The 17,515-nt window shown below is 56.6% G+C and overlaps 2 protein-coding genes across 2 annotated transcripts in view; one reads left to right on the top strand and one right to left on the bottom strand.

Moving 5' to 3' along the window:
- Positions 1-2,749: 2,749 nt before the first annotated feature.
- Positions 2,750-7,396, bottom strand: CDK9 (cyclin dependent kinase 9). The gene is made up of 7 exons (XM_023628950.2): positions 6,735-7,396; positions 6,188-6,269; positions 5,307-5,397; positions 4,786-4,952; positions 4,494-4,665; positions 4,188-4,336; positions 2,750-3,684 (listed from the first exon to the last, which is right to left on the bottom strand). Exons 1-7 carry the CDS (start codon positions 7,178-7,180, stop codon positions 3,319-3,321), a joined length of 1,473 nt encoding a protein of 490 aa, XP_023484718.2. The 5' UTR covers positions 7,181-7,396; the 3' UTR covers positions 2,750-3,318.
- A 5,982-nt stretch (positions 7,397-13,378) lies between these two features.
- SH2D3C (SH2 domain containing 3C) overlaps positions 13,379-17,515 on the top strand; it is a 29,548-nt gene continuing 25,411 nt past the window's right edge. The window contains exons 1-2 of the mRNA XM_005605802.4: positions 13,379-13,566; positions 15,670-16,147. Of these exons, the coding sequence (XP_005605859.2) occupies positions 13,530-13,566; positions 15,670-16,147 (515 nt within the window). The 5' untranslated portion in view covers positions 13,379-13,529. The remainder of the gene's footprint in view (positions 13,567-15,669; positions 16,148-17,515) is intronic.

Here is a 17,515-nt window from a genome sequence, read left to right as displayed (position 1 = left end):
ACTCTTGCCAAGGTCACCACTGACCTCAACGTGGCTAAACCCACCAGCGGTCAGTCCTCACTCCGTCTTTTGGACCCATCGGCGGCACTTGTCTCAGTGACCGCTCCTTCTTCCCCGACACACTCTCCCTCTGCTCTCTTCTTACTTCCTCTGCTGCCGCCCTCAATTCCATACTGACCGAGGACATGTAAACACTGGGGTGCCCCCGTAGGCCACATCTCCATTCTCCCCTCCTCCCACCTCATCCCAGCCTGCCTTGGGACTTTCAAAACCACCAAGCTGGCAACTCCCAAAGGTGCGTCTACAGCCCAGGCTTTTTGGGCCCAGAACTAGACTCAGATATATACCAACTCAACCTGGATGTCCACCTGTCATCTCCAGCTTACCATGCTAAAAAAGCCATGCTCCAGCCACACCCACTGCAGCCTTTTCTGTCTGAATGACGGCAGCCCCATCCTCACTCCAGCCAGTGCCTGGGACTCGACTCCTCTTTCATTCACACTCACATCCAACCTGAGAGCAAATCTTGTCAGATTTGCCCTCACAGGAACCCATAAGTCCAAGCATTCCTCACCACCAGCTTCATTACCAGCTTGGTCCAAGCCACCACCATCTCATGCTAGATTATCACAACAGCCCGAACTCGTCTCCCCACTTCCAGCTTTGCCTCCTTGGTTTTTCTCAACACGGAGTCAACTGTGATCTTTTAAAACATCAGACCATGTCCCCAGCCTGCACAAAGCCCTTTGAAGGCTTCCTAGCCTTGGGGCCTTGGCGTTTGTACCCACTCTCCACCTCTACACATCCCCCATCTCTCTGGGATTTCTGCTCCCACGTCACCCTGACCCCCTCAACTCACCCTACTCTTTCCCTCTCTTATTCCACTTTTTTGTTTTCCACAGACCTTATCCCACCAGAACCTTCAGGATAAAATGTGAGCTTCATAGGGGTGAGGGTGGCCACTGCTCTGTAGCTGCGTGAAGTCTAGAAAAGTCTGGCCCTTGGAAGACAGCCAAGAAAGCCACGTTGAATGAACGAATGAAACCATTAGAGTTGTAGTGAGAACTCAGTGAGGTAACGGACCATCGCTGCACAACTGCTCCTGAGCAATTTCTCTAAGTGGAATTGCTGGGTCAAACAGTATGAACCTTTTGGAGATTTTCATCCTTCGGAGAAAAAACCGCACCTGGAACAACTAGGCCAGCCCTGTGAGTTTTCCCACATCACTTATCTGTCATTCAAAACCGATCGATTGACCCATTAGGACACCTTGCTGTTATTCTAATTTGGATTTCTTCGATTACTAGCTGTACTGAGTTGAATAGCATCCTCCCAAAATTCATGTCTACTGGAACCTCAGACGGTGCCCTTATTTGAAGAGGTCTTTGAGATGTAATTGGTTAAGATGAGGTCATGCTGGATCAAGGCGGATCCTAAATCCAATGCCTAGCGTCCTCATAAGAGAGACAGAAGCACGGAGGGAAGAACACCATGTGACGGCACAGGCAGAGACTGGAGTGGTGTATCTACAAGCCAAGGAAGGGCAAGGATTGCCAGCCATCACCAGCAGCCAGCAGAGCGGCACGGAACCCGTTCTCCCTCAGAAGGAACTAACACTGCCAACATCTGGATTTCGCACTTCTAGCCTCTGGCACTACAAGAGAACAAATTTATGTAAGCCACCAAATTTGTGTAATTTGTTACAGCAGCCTTGAGAAACTAACACACTATTCAAGATTTTTTTTTACTTTTACTGGCCTTTTGTGAAGCTGTGATCTGGCTCAATTTCTACAAGTTAAGGACAGTTCTGGTAAAAGGTTTTGCCCACCTTCCTTCCTGGGCCCCCTTCAAGAGCCCCACCCTCACCCCCCACCACCTAGGGACAGAATGTAGAATTTGCCTCAAATGTGCCTGTCCGCAATATCAGATTCATGGGAAATGTATCCCCCAGCATGTGCTGCTGGATGAGGCCTTGTGATCCAATCTTCACACTGACCGTCTGTCCTCCTACCCACTACCAAGCCCCTGTAGATCCTTCAACTCCTCTGGTCATTTTCTCTCCCCTCCCCAAAGCTGCCCTCTACTCAGCAGCCTGAGGAACCTTTGCAAGTTACAGATCTGATCCTTGTCATTCCACCAATTAAAAGCCTTCTGAAGGGGCCAGCCCCATGGCCTAGGGGTTATGTTTGGCATGCTCCACTTTGGCGGCCCAGGTTCGGTTCCTGGGCACAGACCTACACCACTTGTCAGTGGCCATGGTGTGGCGGTAACCCACATACAAAATAGAGGAAGACTGGCACAGATGTTAGCTGAGGGCAAATCGTCTTCAGCAAAAAAAAAAAAAAAAGCCTTCTGCAGCCTCCTGTGGTTGAGTCAAGTTCAAACACGTCTGTCAGCCACAACAGACAGTTGCTGCCTGGATCACTACAACAGAAAGAGCCCTCAGGAGACCCTCTCCAGTTCCTTCTCCAGAGAATTGAGACCCTTTTCTCATGTTTTTCCTCTTCTTGTGACAGAGCGGAGAGGAGCAAGGGAGTATCATGTTACCTGCCCTCTGGGGAGCACGATAGCAAATATTCTGGAAAGCACTCAAGAAAAAACAAAAAAGACAAAAGTCCTCTTGCAGTTATGTCAGGGAACATGAACTGGGATGAAGAAGAGTCAAGACTTGACAAATCTCAGTGGTCAGGCCCGACCTGTCGGCCACAGGGTTATGAGCTGGGGGTCTGAACACAGAGCACAGAGCCACTTACTGAAAAAGAGTCACCTTTAATAGTAACTGACCAATTGTAACTGACAAACCGCATCCAGAAATGTCTCCGAACAACCAAACAAAAGAAACATGATAAAATTCTCCCATTAAAGAAACCAAGAGTTTCTGCCAGCCCCAGTGCTTCTGAGGGTCAGGCCAAGAGCAGCCCATTTCCGGGGCTGGTTCTGTCCCCTACATGAGCTTCTCATCCCAAGAGGAGGCTTCGGATGGGTGAAGGACCTGTCCCCTCCTCCCATCATGCTGGGAACTCAGAAAAAGTCACCGTTAGCGCCTCTCCTCCCACCCATTCTGTCCTAAGGTAAATGGAGACCCTCTGGGTGTCATCCCAAAGCCAGGGAACAGGTGAGGCAGCCCCCGTGTCCTCCTGCACTTTCAGCCAAAGCTTTACTCCAGTCCACTTAGCTGCTGTTCCCACTGCCCATGGTGGGGATTAAATAAAATACAGACTAGAGAAAAAACTCAAATGCTCCATCATCTCCACACTGCAAGTCACAGAGCAGAAGAAAAAATAAAACAGCCCTAATAAATGCGAGAGCTGCCGGCCCTCAGAAGACGCGCTCAAACTCTGTCTGGTTGGTGGTGGCGGGATTGCGGCTCTGGTTGGTGGACTGCTGGGTGATCTGGCTGCCCTTCCGGCGTGGCGGCGCCAGGTACTCGAACATGGACGTCAGGTGGGTGGACAGCATGCCCTTGAGGTCCGAGGGCATGGGGTCAGACCAGAAGAAGTCGTGGTTGAGGGCGTCGTCACTGTCAATGCGCTGTGCGGGATCCAGCACCAGCAACTTGTCGATGAGGTCCAGCGCGTAGGGGTCACGCACGTAGGCCTTCAGCCTGTCCTTCACCTTCCGCTTCTGGCCCTTGACCAGGTCCAGTTTCTCAAACAGCTCATACTTGTCCACATTTGGCCACACCTGGAGTGGGGGTTGGGGGAGGCACGGAGAGAGGATGGAGTTAGTTCAGGGGTTACGTGGCTTGTCCACTGGTCAAGCACCTGAAGGGATCAAAAGTCCTCCATTTAGATACTCCCAGACCACACTGGAGGATGAATTTGAGCCCTCCACAGTGAAAGCAGCAGTGACCACGTATTTGGCACACACCACACGCCAGGCCGTTTGATATAAATTGCCTGGAATGTGCGCACCAAGCCTGATACAGGCATAGCTGTTTCACAGAAGAAAAACTCAGCTCTTAGGTGAGAAGTTCAGATGCCTTCCCAAGGCCACAGAACTAACTGGTAATGAGGCTGAGACTTGAACACAGCCCGTGTGGCTCTAAAGAGCAGGCCCTGTGCCTCCACCAGCCAGCTCTCCAGAGAAGAGCTTTCCTTCTAGGCCACTCCCAACTCCTCCCCCGCCAGGGAGACTCCTGGATCTCTGTATCTATCCTGTGGGGCCCAGGCAGCCTGGCCACGCACCTCAGGGGTGATGGAGCCACAGAGCTGGCTGATGAGGGCGAGCTGGTGCTGTTCCGTGTTGCCCTGCATGATAGGGCTGCGGGTCCACATCTCCGCCATGATGCACCCAGCACCCCACAGGTCAATGGGGGGGCCGTAGTCCCGCTCTCCTGGGAAGAAGAGCGCACCAGGAGGGCCCCTTGAGCCCGAGGGCCTCCTGGGACGCAGTGCCCCAGGGCCGGTGGCTCAGGAAGCCCTGGCAGTGGGGGGCTGAGGCCGGGTAAGTGCCCAGTCCCTGCCCCCCTCTGCCCGCTCGGGAGTCCTCACCGAGCAACAGCTCCGGGGGCCGGTACCAGAGCGTCACCACACGGTTGGTATAGCGGTTGGGCTGGCTGTTCTTGGCCAGGCTGAAGGCCCGGGCCAGCCCAAAGTCAGCCAGCTTCAGAACCCCATCGCGGGTGATGAGCACGTTAGCCGCCTTCATGTCCCTGTGCAGGATCTGCGGGAAGCACAGCGGACGGCTCAGTCAGGTTCCCAAGGGTCCTTCAGCCACACCCACCCAGCAGTGAGAGCAAAGGCAGCCCACGCCTTGGTCTCTGGCCCCAGCTCCGGGCCCCACCTTGTTCCTGTGGATGTAGTAGAGGCCGTTGAGCAACATCTGCATGACCCTCTTGATCTCAGACAGCGTGAACTTCACTAAGACGTTGCTCAGAAGCCCAGCAAGGTCATGCTCACAGAAGTCAAACACCAAGTATATACTGCCTTTGCAGCGGTTATAGGGGGACGCTGAGGCAGGCAGAATGGAGGAGAGGGAAACAAAAAAACGAAGTTAAAGATCCCATGTACAACTCATTTTCCCACAACCAGCTCCTACCCCCTCCAACCCACAGACACCCGGATATCCAGTGTGCATTCCTTCACTAGTAAGATATTTCCGGTGTGCCTCTGGGCCGGGTGCTGTGGCAGGCCCTGGGGAAGCACCAGCTATGATGAAAGGACCAGAGACAGCAGTCACAGGCGGAATGTCTGGGTTAAGAACAGGCAATTGAGGTGTGACCAGTTCCAACTTTGCAAACAAGCCTTAGGCTGTAAGCCTCGTTTTCTCCATCTGAGAACGGGGATGAGATCCAAACAACTTACCTTTGGTTCGACAGATCTCAATCAAGTTGACCACGTTCTCATGTTTTAGAAGCTGGAGGATCTTGATTTCCCGCAAGGCTGTAATGGGGAACTGTGGGGAGAAAGACAGGAGGGGGGTCAAAAGTGAGTGAGCACATTACAGACCAAGGAACCAGCCATGGGGTTGGTACTACGGAGCACAGGTCGGGAGGAAGAGTAAGATTACGGGCTCTGAAATGAGCTCTCAGATGCCTTATCCGTAAAAGAGACGTAAGACTAGTATGCACCCCTCAAGGAGCTGGTTTGACACAATGATTTGAAATAATAGTACTTAACACAAACACTTTACTGCTAGTCACTAAATGCTTCATAGTTTCTTCAACCTTTAAATTTTAGCCCTATGCCCGTGTTCAACTTGCCGGGAGGTAACAAAACCAACGGAACCAACAACTGAAAAAGTTTCCTTGCTAAGAAGCAGGTCTCTGGGAAGCTGGACTAGAGCTAACATGGGGTGGGGGACTGGACTGCTCCTTTTCAACTGAGCACTAGTCACCCTTTTAAAGCTATTGCGTGTAACTATTTTTTTTTACAGTAAACAAAACTGAACGCTAAGAAAAAAGTGTTTAAAGGCCTCCTAACTTCAGGACCCAAGGTGCGCTCTGTGCAAGCATGAGCTCCCCCTCCTGGCCCCAACCATATTTACCTAAGAATGAAACACCAAATGATTTAAAACATTTGAATTAAAAGATTTAATTTGGAAGTCAAATTCCCTGGAATACAGAAGATCTCGAACTACTACACATACGCTGAATCTCAACGTGAGAGTTCTAGAGGAAGCAGGATGGAAACCCAACTCCGTGCCCAAGGGAGCCCGCAGGCCTGCCCTCCCGACCCGCACTCACCCCCTCCTTCTCGTTCTCCATCAGCACCTTCTTTAGAGCCACCTTTTGGCCGGTCTTGCGGTCCTTTGCCTTAAACACCTCCCTGTAGGCCGAGAGAGGGACCCAGGAGGGCTCAGCAGGCCGCTTCCGCAGGGCCCGCCCCTCCCCGCCACGGGAGGCGGGCAGGAAAGAAGGGACTCCCGGGCGGGGCTGGGCCGGGGACCCAGGGCGCTCGGCTACCCGACCACCCGGTACCTGCGGCCCCTCTCCGAGCCTCTACTTCGTTCCCTCAGTCCCTTCTCCTCCCCGGGCGTCTCTCGGGAACATCCGCTCCCCTCACAGGCTCCCCTCTGCAACCCCTCCCCGCCCCCCATCACGGGCCTCAGGCTCCTCCCCGCCAGCCGGCTCTGTCAGGCTCCGACGGGCTGCGGCGTGGCCTAGCGAGACCAGGGGACAAGTCTGGGGCTCGGTGGCTTCCCGACCACCTCGGGCCCGGCCCCGGCCGTCCCGGCGTCGGACCTGAAGGATGCAGGCCCAGGGCTCCCGGTCCCTCGGGGCCCAGCCTTACCCGAAGGTGCCTTGGCCGATCTTAGCGAGCTTCTCATATTTGGACACCTCATCACAAAAGGGGCACTCCACCGAGTCGTACTGCTTTGCCATGGCCGCCTCCAGCGCGCCGCCGCCGCCCCCAGCCGCCGCCGCCGCCGCCGCCGCTCCCGCCCCGGGTCCCGCCGCCGCGCTCCAGGCCCCTCCGCGGCCGCGCCACTTCCGCCTCCACGGCCACTTCCGGCCTCGCGGCGCCGACCCCGCCTCTTCCGTTCGCCGCCCGCCGCCAGGCCCCCTGGGACTTGTAGTTCCCGGGAGGCCAGGAGGAGCCGGAGCTGCAGAGGCGCCTCCGCCGCCGCCGCCGCTGCCCCCGCCTCCGCCGCCGCCACTGCTGGCGGCGGCCCCTATCAGGGGCGCGGGGAGCCGGGGCGCCGGGGCTGGGGCTCGGGGCGGTGCGTCCCGCTGCATCGGCCCGGGCCGCCGCTGCTGCCGAAGCCGCTGCCGCTCTGGCGCCCGATCCGGGGCCAGCCGCAGTGCCCTGCTCCTCCTCCTCCTCCGACGGCGCCGCCTCCGCCGGGCTGCGCGGGGCGGCGGGCGGGGGGGCGGTCCCCGAGCCGCGGCCTGGGGGCTCCCTGGCCGGGCCCGGGCCCGGGGCGGCCGGGCGAGGGGGCGAGATGGGAAGAGCCGACGAGGAGGCGGCCCGAGAGCCCGGGAGGGGGCGCGTTATAAAGGGGGAGGTGCCCTGGCTTTGCCCTCCCCTCCCCCTCCGCCCGCCCCCTCCCTCCTCCCTCCCACCCTCCGCGGCCGCACCTGCCGCCGCTGCCGCCGCCGCCACCGCCACCTCCCGCCCGCCCGCCCGCCCGCTGTCCGCCGGCCGCCCTCGGCGCGTCACCGCCCGCGGCCCCTCCTCCGCCTTCGGAGGTGGGGCCCCGCGCTCGACACCTGGCTGCGGGGTGCCTCGCCGCGTGCCTCAGTTTACCCTAACATGACGGCTGCCGCGAGGATCCGGAGTGCCCCCCGCCCTCGACAAGTAAAGGCAGGAGGCGCCGAGGGAGCGGCCTCTGGTCCTGGGAGGGGAGAACGGCCCCCGCCGCCGCCGCCTCCCCGAGCCAAGCCACCCGCCGTTGACATGGCAACCGACGGCCGCCAGGGGGCGCGGCGACACTGGAGGCGGCGAGCAAGTAATGCCCGGGTCTTCCGGGCCTGGACCCCCTGTTCTCTGGAAGGCAGGCATGAGACCCACAGGACCCCGGTCCCCGCCCAGCTGCGCCCGAGCTGGTCAGGCTCCGGGTCAGTAATCACAAAAATAGCTAGCATTTACTCAGCACCCCTGTGTGCTCAGGAAGTGCTGGGCGTTCCCGCTGAATCCTGAATCAACAGCTGCGTAGTCAGGATCGCTAACCCATTTTACAGAAGAGGACACTGAGGCTCAGAGAGGCAAGGTCATTTGCCCAAGGTCACACAGTGACAAAACGAGGACTGGAACCTGGTCTGTCTGAATCTGTAAAGGATTCTCCCGACTCAGATCATTTACAGGCTGGTCAGGAATATAGCAGTAGTGCTGTTTGAGGCCTGCGCTGCTTATGCCAGACACCAAGCCCACCATTCACCCAGCTCCTTCTCTGACCCTATGTCCCGTTCCCTACCCCAATCCTTCCCCAGCATCTTTCTGATATCTTCCTGGCTCCAGGAACCTCCAGATTCTTCCTCCATCTCTACTCAACAACCAGCCCCAGGCAAAGCTGTCTTTCCTACCTCCTCTGCACCCCTTCAGTCTGCCCCTCCTTTCCAGTCCTCCGCTGATGGATCCTGAGTCTTGGCCTTCCCAGTCTGGCCTCTCCATCTGTCCCCCTCACAGCATCCACCAGATCATTCTGAAGTGGAGTCTGCGTATACTTCCCTCCACTGTCTTCAGGAAAAACCGAACTGTGATATTTGAGGCTCTTTCCAGCTCCCTCCCAAGCTGTGGCCACCGGAATCTCCCTCCTTTTTCCTAACTCCCTGGCCTTCCTGCCTTCAGGGATGTGCTCCCTGGTTGCACCCCAGCACCCTCCGTACCTGCAGGAAGCCCTCGGGGTTGCCCCCCAGCTCCTACGCTACGTGGCTTTGCCTTGAAGCCTCCTTATAGACGGGAATGGGTCTGGTGATCCTGGTGTCCCCAGAGACCCTGTTCTTGGGGAAAGCCCTGCCAGGGAGGGCCTTGAGGGTCAGGCAAGGAGCAGGGAGCCCTCTCCTGAGGACAGTGGGGGGCCAGCGAGGGTTTTAGGCAGTTGAGCGCCATGTCAGGGAGTGATCTAGGGACACTATTAGAGACAGGGAAGCCATTGGCTAAATTGGGGGTGGAGAGGGCAAGGAGGGAGAAACCAATAATAATTGGAATTTATTGAGGGAAAATAAATGGTCTAAGCTGCACACTTAGCACTTTAAGGGAATTACCTCAATTCTCACTCAGCCATATGAGGTGGTACTGTTATAAATTCCACTGTACACATAACAACACTGAAACTCAGAGATCGCATCACTTGACTAGCCAAACAGCTGGCCAGTGGCCACATTGGTGTTGGAACCAGGTCAGTCTGGCAGGAACCCCAAGCACTTACTCATGTCAGGACCCCGCCCATCTGGGCTGGAGGTGGAACGAGGGCCCACTGGATGCCCATGGGAGGTGCGGACGGGGATGGTAGCACTGGGGGGTGCTGCTATAGTTTGTGGTGGCTTCCACCATCAGACTCTCAGGCTGGGGCCCCTGCCTGTTTCCCACGAGCCTCCCTAAGTCACATCCTGTGGGCAGAGGCCTCAGCACAATGTTCCGGTGGTGTCATCACCTCCACCCAGCCATCCCTGGCCTGAACCCCAACATCCGCCAGTCACTTCACTTCCCCTTGAAGCCTTGGCCCCTCAGCCCTCCCTGATGGAGGAAGGCGGGCGGGAGTGGTCAGGGGCCCAGCGGAAGGCTGCCCAGGCTGCTCAGACCAGGGGGGCCTGGATGGCCCAGGTGAAAGTGAGAAGAAATTAGGTGCCAGCCAGAGAGAACTTCTCGCCGACTTTGATGTCTGATTGGCTGGTTTGAGGGAATGTTTCCTGTTCCATGGATTGGCTAAGCTGGCAAGGCCAGGCATGTGGCCAGTACTCAGGAAATGTCTGCTGACTGACTGACCAGGCTCTGGGAGAGCCTGTGGTCCTGCTGCCATTTAACACTTGGGGAAACTGAGGCACGAAGTAGAAAAGGAAGCCACTAGCCAGCTGTTTGACCCTGGCCTGGAGCCTCAGTTTTCCTCTCCTGAGCAGGGACAGGGTGGGGGTGCATATGGAGGGAAGGAGAAGACAGGCTCCTGGGGTGGGCTGCTCTTGGCTGCTGGTATGTCCAGGGGACAAGGGGTCACTGGATGGGGATTAAGGACAGAGAATAGCTGTGTGATGCCCAGAGCCCTGTAACACCATGACATTCTGCCCACATCAGCCAGGTACTGACTGTCTGCCTGGTGGTGTTGATATGTGTCATCCTCCTGGAACTTTCCAGCACTCCTCTTAGGAGGTTGCTATTATTGGTCCCAAGTTACAGAAGAGGAAACTAAGGCTCAGAGTGGTGAAGAGGGCTGCCCGAGGCCACACAGCCAGGAAGCTCTGGAGCTAGGATTCAACCCAGGTCTCTTTGCTCACAAAGCCCAGGGTCATTTACCACCATCCTTCAGGGGCCCCAGTGCAGACAGCTGGGCCAAGCCGGGAAGGCACCCACTGAGACCAAGAGCATGGCAGATGTGGGGCCAGTGTGGATGTGTAAGGCCAGTTCCTCTCTCAGGGTGCATGAGGCCTGTTTGGAACATGCAAATGAAGACACAAGTGACTGTGACACGGGTGACACTCTCAGTATAAATGTTTTGTTTCATTGCTACAGGATCACGTGAAGATGTTGTATTTGCTCCATTTTACTGGGAGGAAAAACAAGGCTCAGAGAGATGATGTGACTTGCCCGAGGTCTTGCAGGCGGGGTCTGAACTCAGGTTTGCCTGGCTCCAATGACTATGGCAACTTTGATGATGAAGCTGAAGGTCTCCAGTCCCTCATGGTACCTGGCCAGACCAGGCCACTGAGGTACAGACTGGGGGAGAGGGCCAAGGAGGGAGGGGACAGAAATCAGAGCAGGGTTCCTGGGGGCACTATGGCTCATTCTAGACCTGGAGAGACTCCATGAAGGCAAAAGATGGAGCCAGTGGAGGGAAGAGGAGCATTCTGGGTGTGAGTCCAGCCTGAGCAAAGGCCTGGAGGCAGGAAGGCACTTGTGTGTTCAGGGCTGGAGAGCGTGGACTGGGCTGGGCTGGCCTCCAGCACAGGCTGAGGAGGGCCTGTGGGACAGCCACCCGCCAGCAGGTCCCCAGCCGCACTCCCAACGGCCACTCAAGGCAGCACAAAGGGGGCTCTCAGCTCAGCGGAGCCACCACACTGAGCCCCATTCATTCTCCCAGGGATGCGGCAACTGCCCTGGCGCCTGGGCCAACGGCAGGGCCAGCCTACTGCCGACAAGGCACCTCCACACAGCAGCACAGCCGCGCCGGGGCCAGGACTCCCTGCGCTCACACCATGCCCCTGCTCCAGGGTTTTCCTGGCCTGTGCCAGTCTGCCCCTGGCCTGAACCACCCCCATCCCTCAGTGACAACCGCCAGGGTTTGCTGAGGCCACAGCTTAATGGCCTGGGCCAGCATTTGCTCCTCCACCCTCCCAGGAAGTGGGGGTTACTGTGACCCTATTTCACAGGTGAGGAAACTGAGACCCAGAGAGGTAAAGGCTCTTGTGAAGGATCACATAGCAAGTTGGGAGTGGCCCTGGCTGGGAAGCCAGCGCTGGTCGATGCCAGAGCCTCAGCAGTGAGCCCAAGTCCCTGGGGCTGCCTCCTAGGGGAGAAGCCAGGGGACCCACCCTTGCCTTCCACTAAGAAGGCTACTGCCAGGCCACAGGCCCCTCTCCTTCTTCTGACAACAACCCAGAGATGGGAGTTAGAACACCTGGGTGTCTATATAGTCTCTGCTGCTCTTCAGCCTCAGTTTCCTCGTCTGTGAAATGGGAAAGTACCAGGATTCGCCTCGCAGGTCTGTTGTAAGGATTCAATGGACGATCTGTGGAGGCTTCCGGCTCCCTGCTTGGCTCATGGTCAGTGCTCAGTAGAAGGAGCTGGAGTCGTTGTCCCCTTTTCCCCCCAACTCCATGGTCCAGAATCCCCATCCTTTTCATTTGAACTTTGAACAGTGGTCCCATCTGGGCCTGTCTGTGAGCAGGACCTGCTGCCCTGGTCTCATGGGCTGTGTCCCTCTCAGGGCCTCGGGTTAACCCTCATCCCATCAAGAAGCTTCAGCCAGACTCTTCCCCAACGCAAATCCATCATCCAGCTGCGAGGGGTCTTGGGAGCTGTGGGCATGGGAGTCAGGACCTCAGGCCCCACAGCCGGACAAGCAGGTTCCAGGTCCAGGTAACTTGACATTTGGAGCCTCAGTTCCCACCTCTGTAGAATGAGGACAAGAGTGACAATGTTACCTCTTAGGGCAGAAGGACTGAGCCCCGTGGCTGGAACATACGAAGTGATCAGAAGATGTTAATTGTATTTATTCTTATGGGGGATGCGGGAAGGACCCCATGTGACTTTGGACTCACTCTCACAGCCTCAGTTGCCAGGATGATAACGTCCGATCCTGCTGGAGCCTCTGCGATTGACCGCGAACCTTGCACTTGTGCCCATTCTAGAGATAAGGTAACTGAGGCTTCAGAGGCGGAAATAACTTGTCCATGGTGCTCAGAGCTGGGACCTGAAGCCCTTGGTCTTGTGGCTCCCCCACCCCAGCTGCTGCTGACAGCCTCTGCAGGTGTCTGGGACAACCTGCATTGGGAAGGTTTCGTTTCCTCATCTCTGTCTGGCCCACGTGAGTGTACACACACACACACACACACACACGTGAAGGTTGTAGGGTGGAAAAGGACCAGGCTGTGGGTTAAGGGACCTGGACGGGCAACTTGGAATCTAGTCTGTGCCACCAATCTGCTGTATGACCTGGGGCAATCCTTCTGCCTGTCTGTGCCTCGATTTCCCCATCTCTGTAAAATGGGTGGACCAAATTATTGCCATGTCCCTGCCAGCTTGAAAAGGAGGGACCATGCCTTGGTGGGCACCGATTCTGTGCCAGGCTTTGGACCAAGCCCTGGACCCTGTGAGGGGGACATTGCAAATACCCCCTGTTCACAGGAGGAAACTGAGGCTCAGGGAGGTGAGTTCCCTAGTCCAGGATCACACAGTGACAAAGTGGCCAGCCATGACTTGAACTTGGGTCTGGGTGGTGCCAGAGCCCAGAGGCCTAACCACATCACTCTCCTATCCATCACTGCCGGTGCATCGCCCAGGCACAGAGGCTTACAATAATCTGCCCTGCACTCAGGCCTGATTCCCCACACCCTCCCAGCCCACTGGCCAGACCCCCTGACAGCTGTTGGCAGGTCCCCAGCAGCCCCTGGCCCAGTGGGCTCCATTCCCGGAGCCTGTGGTTTGTTCCCCAGGTCCCATGGGCTTGTGGTCTGCCCCCTGCGCCCCGCTGCTGAGGCCAAGGAGGCGGCCCACAGGGGCCAGGACTGGGGGAGGCCCCAGCCCCCGCCCCCTACGGAGAGAATGGGGAGGGTGGGGCTGTGGGAGTTTCGCTGGTTTAAAAATACACAGAGGAAGCGAGTGAGAGGGCGCGAGAAAGGGGAAGGGGAGGTGAGGGAGGCATCTCAATGCTGATGTCCAGAGCCTTCAGCAGCTACTCGCCGGCCAGCCAGGGGCTTTACACAGCTTGCCAAGATGACGGAGGGACCCAAGAAGGCCAGCAAAAAGTTCAGTGAGTGCGGGGTGCCATTTGCGCTGTCCTTCGTGCCCCTGTCTGTCTATCTCAGCCTCTCTCTGCATCTGCTTCTTCATCCCTCCGTCTTGTTTCTGTTTCTCTTCCTGTCCATCTCTGTCTCTCTTCAGAAGTCTGTGCTCCTGGGTTTCCATGTCACCATCCCTCCATCCCTCTGGCCCAGTCTTTCTCTCTACCTCTCCAGACTCTCCCTCTCTGTGCTTCTCTTGTCTCTGTCTCTGCCCATCTCTGTTTCTCTGTCTCTCCCCGCCCCACCTCTCAGTCTCTCCATTCGTCTGTGTGTCCATCTGCATGTCCATCTCCGGCCCTCTCTGAACGCATAGCTGGGCAAGGGAAGACCTTCACACCCCCTGCCTCTGTGCCTGGTTCACACAGGGTCTCACGTTGGGAGTTACTAGGCCCGGGGCAGACAGGGGCCGTGGGATGCTGTCCCACATTCCCACCGGTAGTCGGGCTGTGACAGTAGGACCCAGCATCCTGGCAGGGAAAGAGCCCAGAGCATCTAGATGAGGGACCACACCTACACGTCACTGTGTGCCCAGGTTGGTCCCCTCCTGGTCTCAGCAAACTTCTGCTTTCCTGATTCCCTGGATGTGACAGCACAGGGCGGGGCCGGGGGGTGCGGGGTACAGGGCAGGAATTATGACTGCATTCCACAGATGAAAATGCTGAGGCCCAGAGACTTGCCTGAGATCGTAGGGGGCTATAGAGCAGAGCTCAATCCCGCATCCCCGGACTCTGGGCCTCGGTTTCCCTCCCTACCCCACTATTGTTTCTTCCAGACCCCCGATGCCCAGGGGACAAAACAAGTGGTGTGGAGAAAGGAGGCAGTTCATGGTCCTCCCCCCGCCCTTGGCACAATTTCTGCTCCCATGGCATAGCTTTCCAAGAGCAGAGCATCAGCGTTTTCTGACAGGGTCGGTCAGGACACACAGGAGGCAGAGGCTTAGACCAAGTAAGGGGTGGGCAGGGCTGAGAGGAAAGCCCGCAGCACTGATCCAGCAGTGCAGAGCCCTGGGCCCTCATCCAGACTCAGCCTTGCTGTGTGACTCTGGGCAAGTCCCTTCCCCTCTCTGGGCCTCAGTTTCCTCTCTCATCAAGTGGGGGCATCCTACCTATATTCCAGCGTGGTTGTGAGGACCTGAGGAGGGAGGGAGAGGGTGCTGAGGAAGTGGGAAATGCCCAGTTTTTCCTTTTTGCTCATCTGGAGGCGGTAGGGAAGTCAGATGGTGGTGGCTGCGAGGAGGGGCCATCCTACAGCTGGGGGGCAGGGAGGAGCGAACTCGGGCACCTCTGCGGAAATGAGGAGATGGTATCACTCAGCACTGGAGCGCCGCCGCCACCGGAGCCCAGCCGGCGTGGGCTCAGCTGACAGGAAGGAGAGAACCACAGGAAGTGAGACCCCCAGGCTCCGATAACCCCCTTCTCATTTCCAGCCCACCCCAGGTGCACACAGCCTTGCTCGAACACCCCTCCCTGCCCCAACACACACGTACACCCATGCACACAGACCCGCTTCGCCCACCGGCTGTGTGACCTCCGGCAGTTCATTTCACTGCTCTGAACCTCAATTTCCTCATCTGGAAAATGGGGGATTAAACTAGTGTCATGGAGTTGTGCTGAGAATTGAGTGAGGTGATGCACGCGGCGTGTCTGACGAATGTAGAGACATTGCTAGTGATCCCCATTGTTGTCATCTTCATTACTTCTTATGGAAGATATTCTGGGTGCCAGCCATCATGTTAAGCATGTAATTTACATACTTTTCTTCAATCCTTCCACTGCCCAGAGGACGTAGGCACTGTCATCTCTCTTTTACTGACTGGAGAGTGGGGTTCAGAGAGGTCAAGTCACTTGTCTCAGGTCACACAGCTAGGATCTGGAAGAGTATAGATTCAAGCCCAGGGCTACGTGACTCCAGAGCTGCTGCATTAGAACCATGACAATTCGAGAGAGTGTCAGTGAAGCCCTGACCCTCCTCAAACCCTCGATGAGTGGCACTGCATGTATTTTTTATTGTTATTACTATTATTGCTGCTGGCATTGTCATTAACTCCTTTCCTTCCTCTTCCCCCTTGCCAGGGTTCTTCAAGTTCAAGGGCCTCGGGAGTCTCTCCAACCTCTCCCGGTCCTTCACTCTGAGACGGTCCTCGACCCCCGTCAGTATCCGGTCCCATCTGAAGCCTGACACCTTTGATGCCACACAGGATGACATGGTGACAGTCCCCAAGAGCCCCCCGGCCTATGCCCGCTCCAGTGACATGTACAGCCACATGGGCACCATGCCTCGCCCCAGCATCAAGAAGGCAGCATCAGGACAAGCTGCCCAGAAGGCCCAGGAGGTGGGCCCTGAGAACCATCTGGTGCCCCAAGATCTTCCCGAACATCCCAGCTTGGAGGCAGCCGACGAAGGGGTGGTGGGGACCAATGCCCCCCTGGAGGACACCCCAAAAGTGGGCCCCAACCCTCCAGCAGTGGAGGTGGGCCCCACAGGAAAGCCTGAGGACCTCAGGATGGACATAGAAGAGGAGAGAGCCCCTGAGAATGTGCCCCCAGAAAGGTAGGTGGCTCCCACAGTGGGGTGAGGGCAGGACCTGCGGGGATGGTGTCTCGAGCCTCCTGCCAATGGAACCTGGAGAGGACCCCCAGCACACACATCTGGGTGAAAAACAAACACCTACACACGAACCGGGTGCTTAATATAAACCAGGCAGTGTGCTTAGCTCTTCACTTTAACCAACTCTCAAAAAAAAAAACCCAACTGGAGAGGAAATACTGCTATTATTTCCACATGACAGATGAGGAAACTGAGATTCAGGGAGGGAAAGTCCTCTGTCCCAGTGAGGTTGCACACCTAGCAAACGACAGACTTAGGATGTGAACTGAGACCCACCCGGCTCCAGAGCCACAGGCAGCCTCCAGCACGGGGCCCCCAGTTACCGGCCCCCCCAAGCCCTATCGCAGATCCCTACACCCCCACACCCGAAGCACTGCCTTTAATTCTGCTGAACACCACCACTCCACCTGGTCTAGAAAACCAGCTGTCACTTAACTAGGTTATCGGGTGAGCAGAGTTCATGCAAAAATACCAATAGTGATGATCTGACTGTAACTCCCGTTTGGTAAGAACCCATCTTACTGGGTGTCAGATCAAATGTTACTCACAGAAAACCCCGTAAAAGAATCTGTTTTTAGATTTTAGCCCCATCTGACAGATGGGGAAACTGAGACAGCCAAGGTGGCAGAGCTGGCATTTGAGCAGGAATCTGCCTGCCTCCAGTGGCTGCAGCCTCCCCACCACTTTGTCCCCCCATCTTCTAAGTGCTGCAGCCGTGTTCTTCATGCCCCTGGGAGACTGACCAACCCCAGCTCTTCAGCCCTCAGAGCCTTCATCTAAATCACATCGGTGAGATGTGCCCATTGAAACAAAGAGGAAAAAAACGACTGAGCAAAAGTAACTGTAGGGCTGGTTCTGGGCTCTCCTGAGTGGCTCTGCCCTGAGACCCCGGCACGGCTTCTGTGTGCTGGGTGACTGAGTCTAGACCCCCGTTCAATGGGGAGCAGGACCTTGTAAAGCTGCAAAGTGAATCCAGCGAACCCAGACTCTGCCTCTTATTGACTGCGTGACCTTGCACATCTGCACCCTTCTCTGAGCCTCAGTTTCCTCATCTGATAAATGGGCAAACGATAGCACCCACCTTGTAGGGTTGTGGTGAGAATTCAAGAATGACACACTTAGACAATCTTAGCACAGTTCCTGGCACACCACAGACACTCAGTAAATGGGAATGTTTATACTTCTGATTAATAAAACTAATGCTTTTCCACCATCTCTGGCTGCTCCAGGCTGCCTTCTTCTGCCATCCTCTCCTGAGTTCAGCCTCATGTGGGCGAGGAGGGGCCAGGACTGCGTGAAACGGACAGGGCC

The sequence above is a fragment of the Equus caballus genome, chromosome 25 (assembly GCF_041296265.1).
Source record: "Equus caballus isolate H_3958 breed thoroughbred chromosome 25, TB-T2T, whole genome shotgun sequence".
Lineage (NCBI taxonomy): Eukaryota > Metazoa > Chordata > Mammalia > Perissodactyla > Equidae > Equus > Equus caballus.
The sequence above is the reverse complement of the archived record's forward strand: the minus strand, read 5'-3'. Positions and strand labels throughout refer to the sequence as shown.

What these genes read in the sequence shown, in the direction of transcription:
- CDK9 (XM_023628950.2), bottom strand. Translation starts at nt 7,180, where the DNA reads ATGCAGCGGGACGCACCGCCCCGAGCCCCAGCCCCGGCGCCCCGGCTC. An exon ending in GCCCCCGGAGCTGTTGCTCG is followed by an intron (nt 4,337 to 4,493) that starts GTGAGGACTCCC and finishes TCTTCTTCCCAG; the next exon opens with GAGAGCGGGACTACGGCCCC. An exon ending in GTGGCTCCATCACCCCTGAG is followed by an intron (nt 3,685 to 4,187) that starts GTGCGTGGCCAG and finishes CCCCCACTCCAG; the next exon opens with GTGTGGCCAAATGTGGACAA.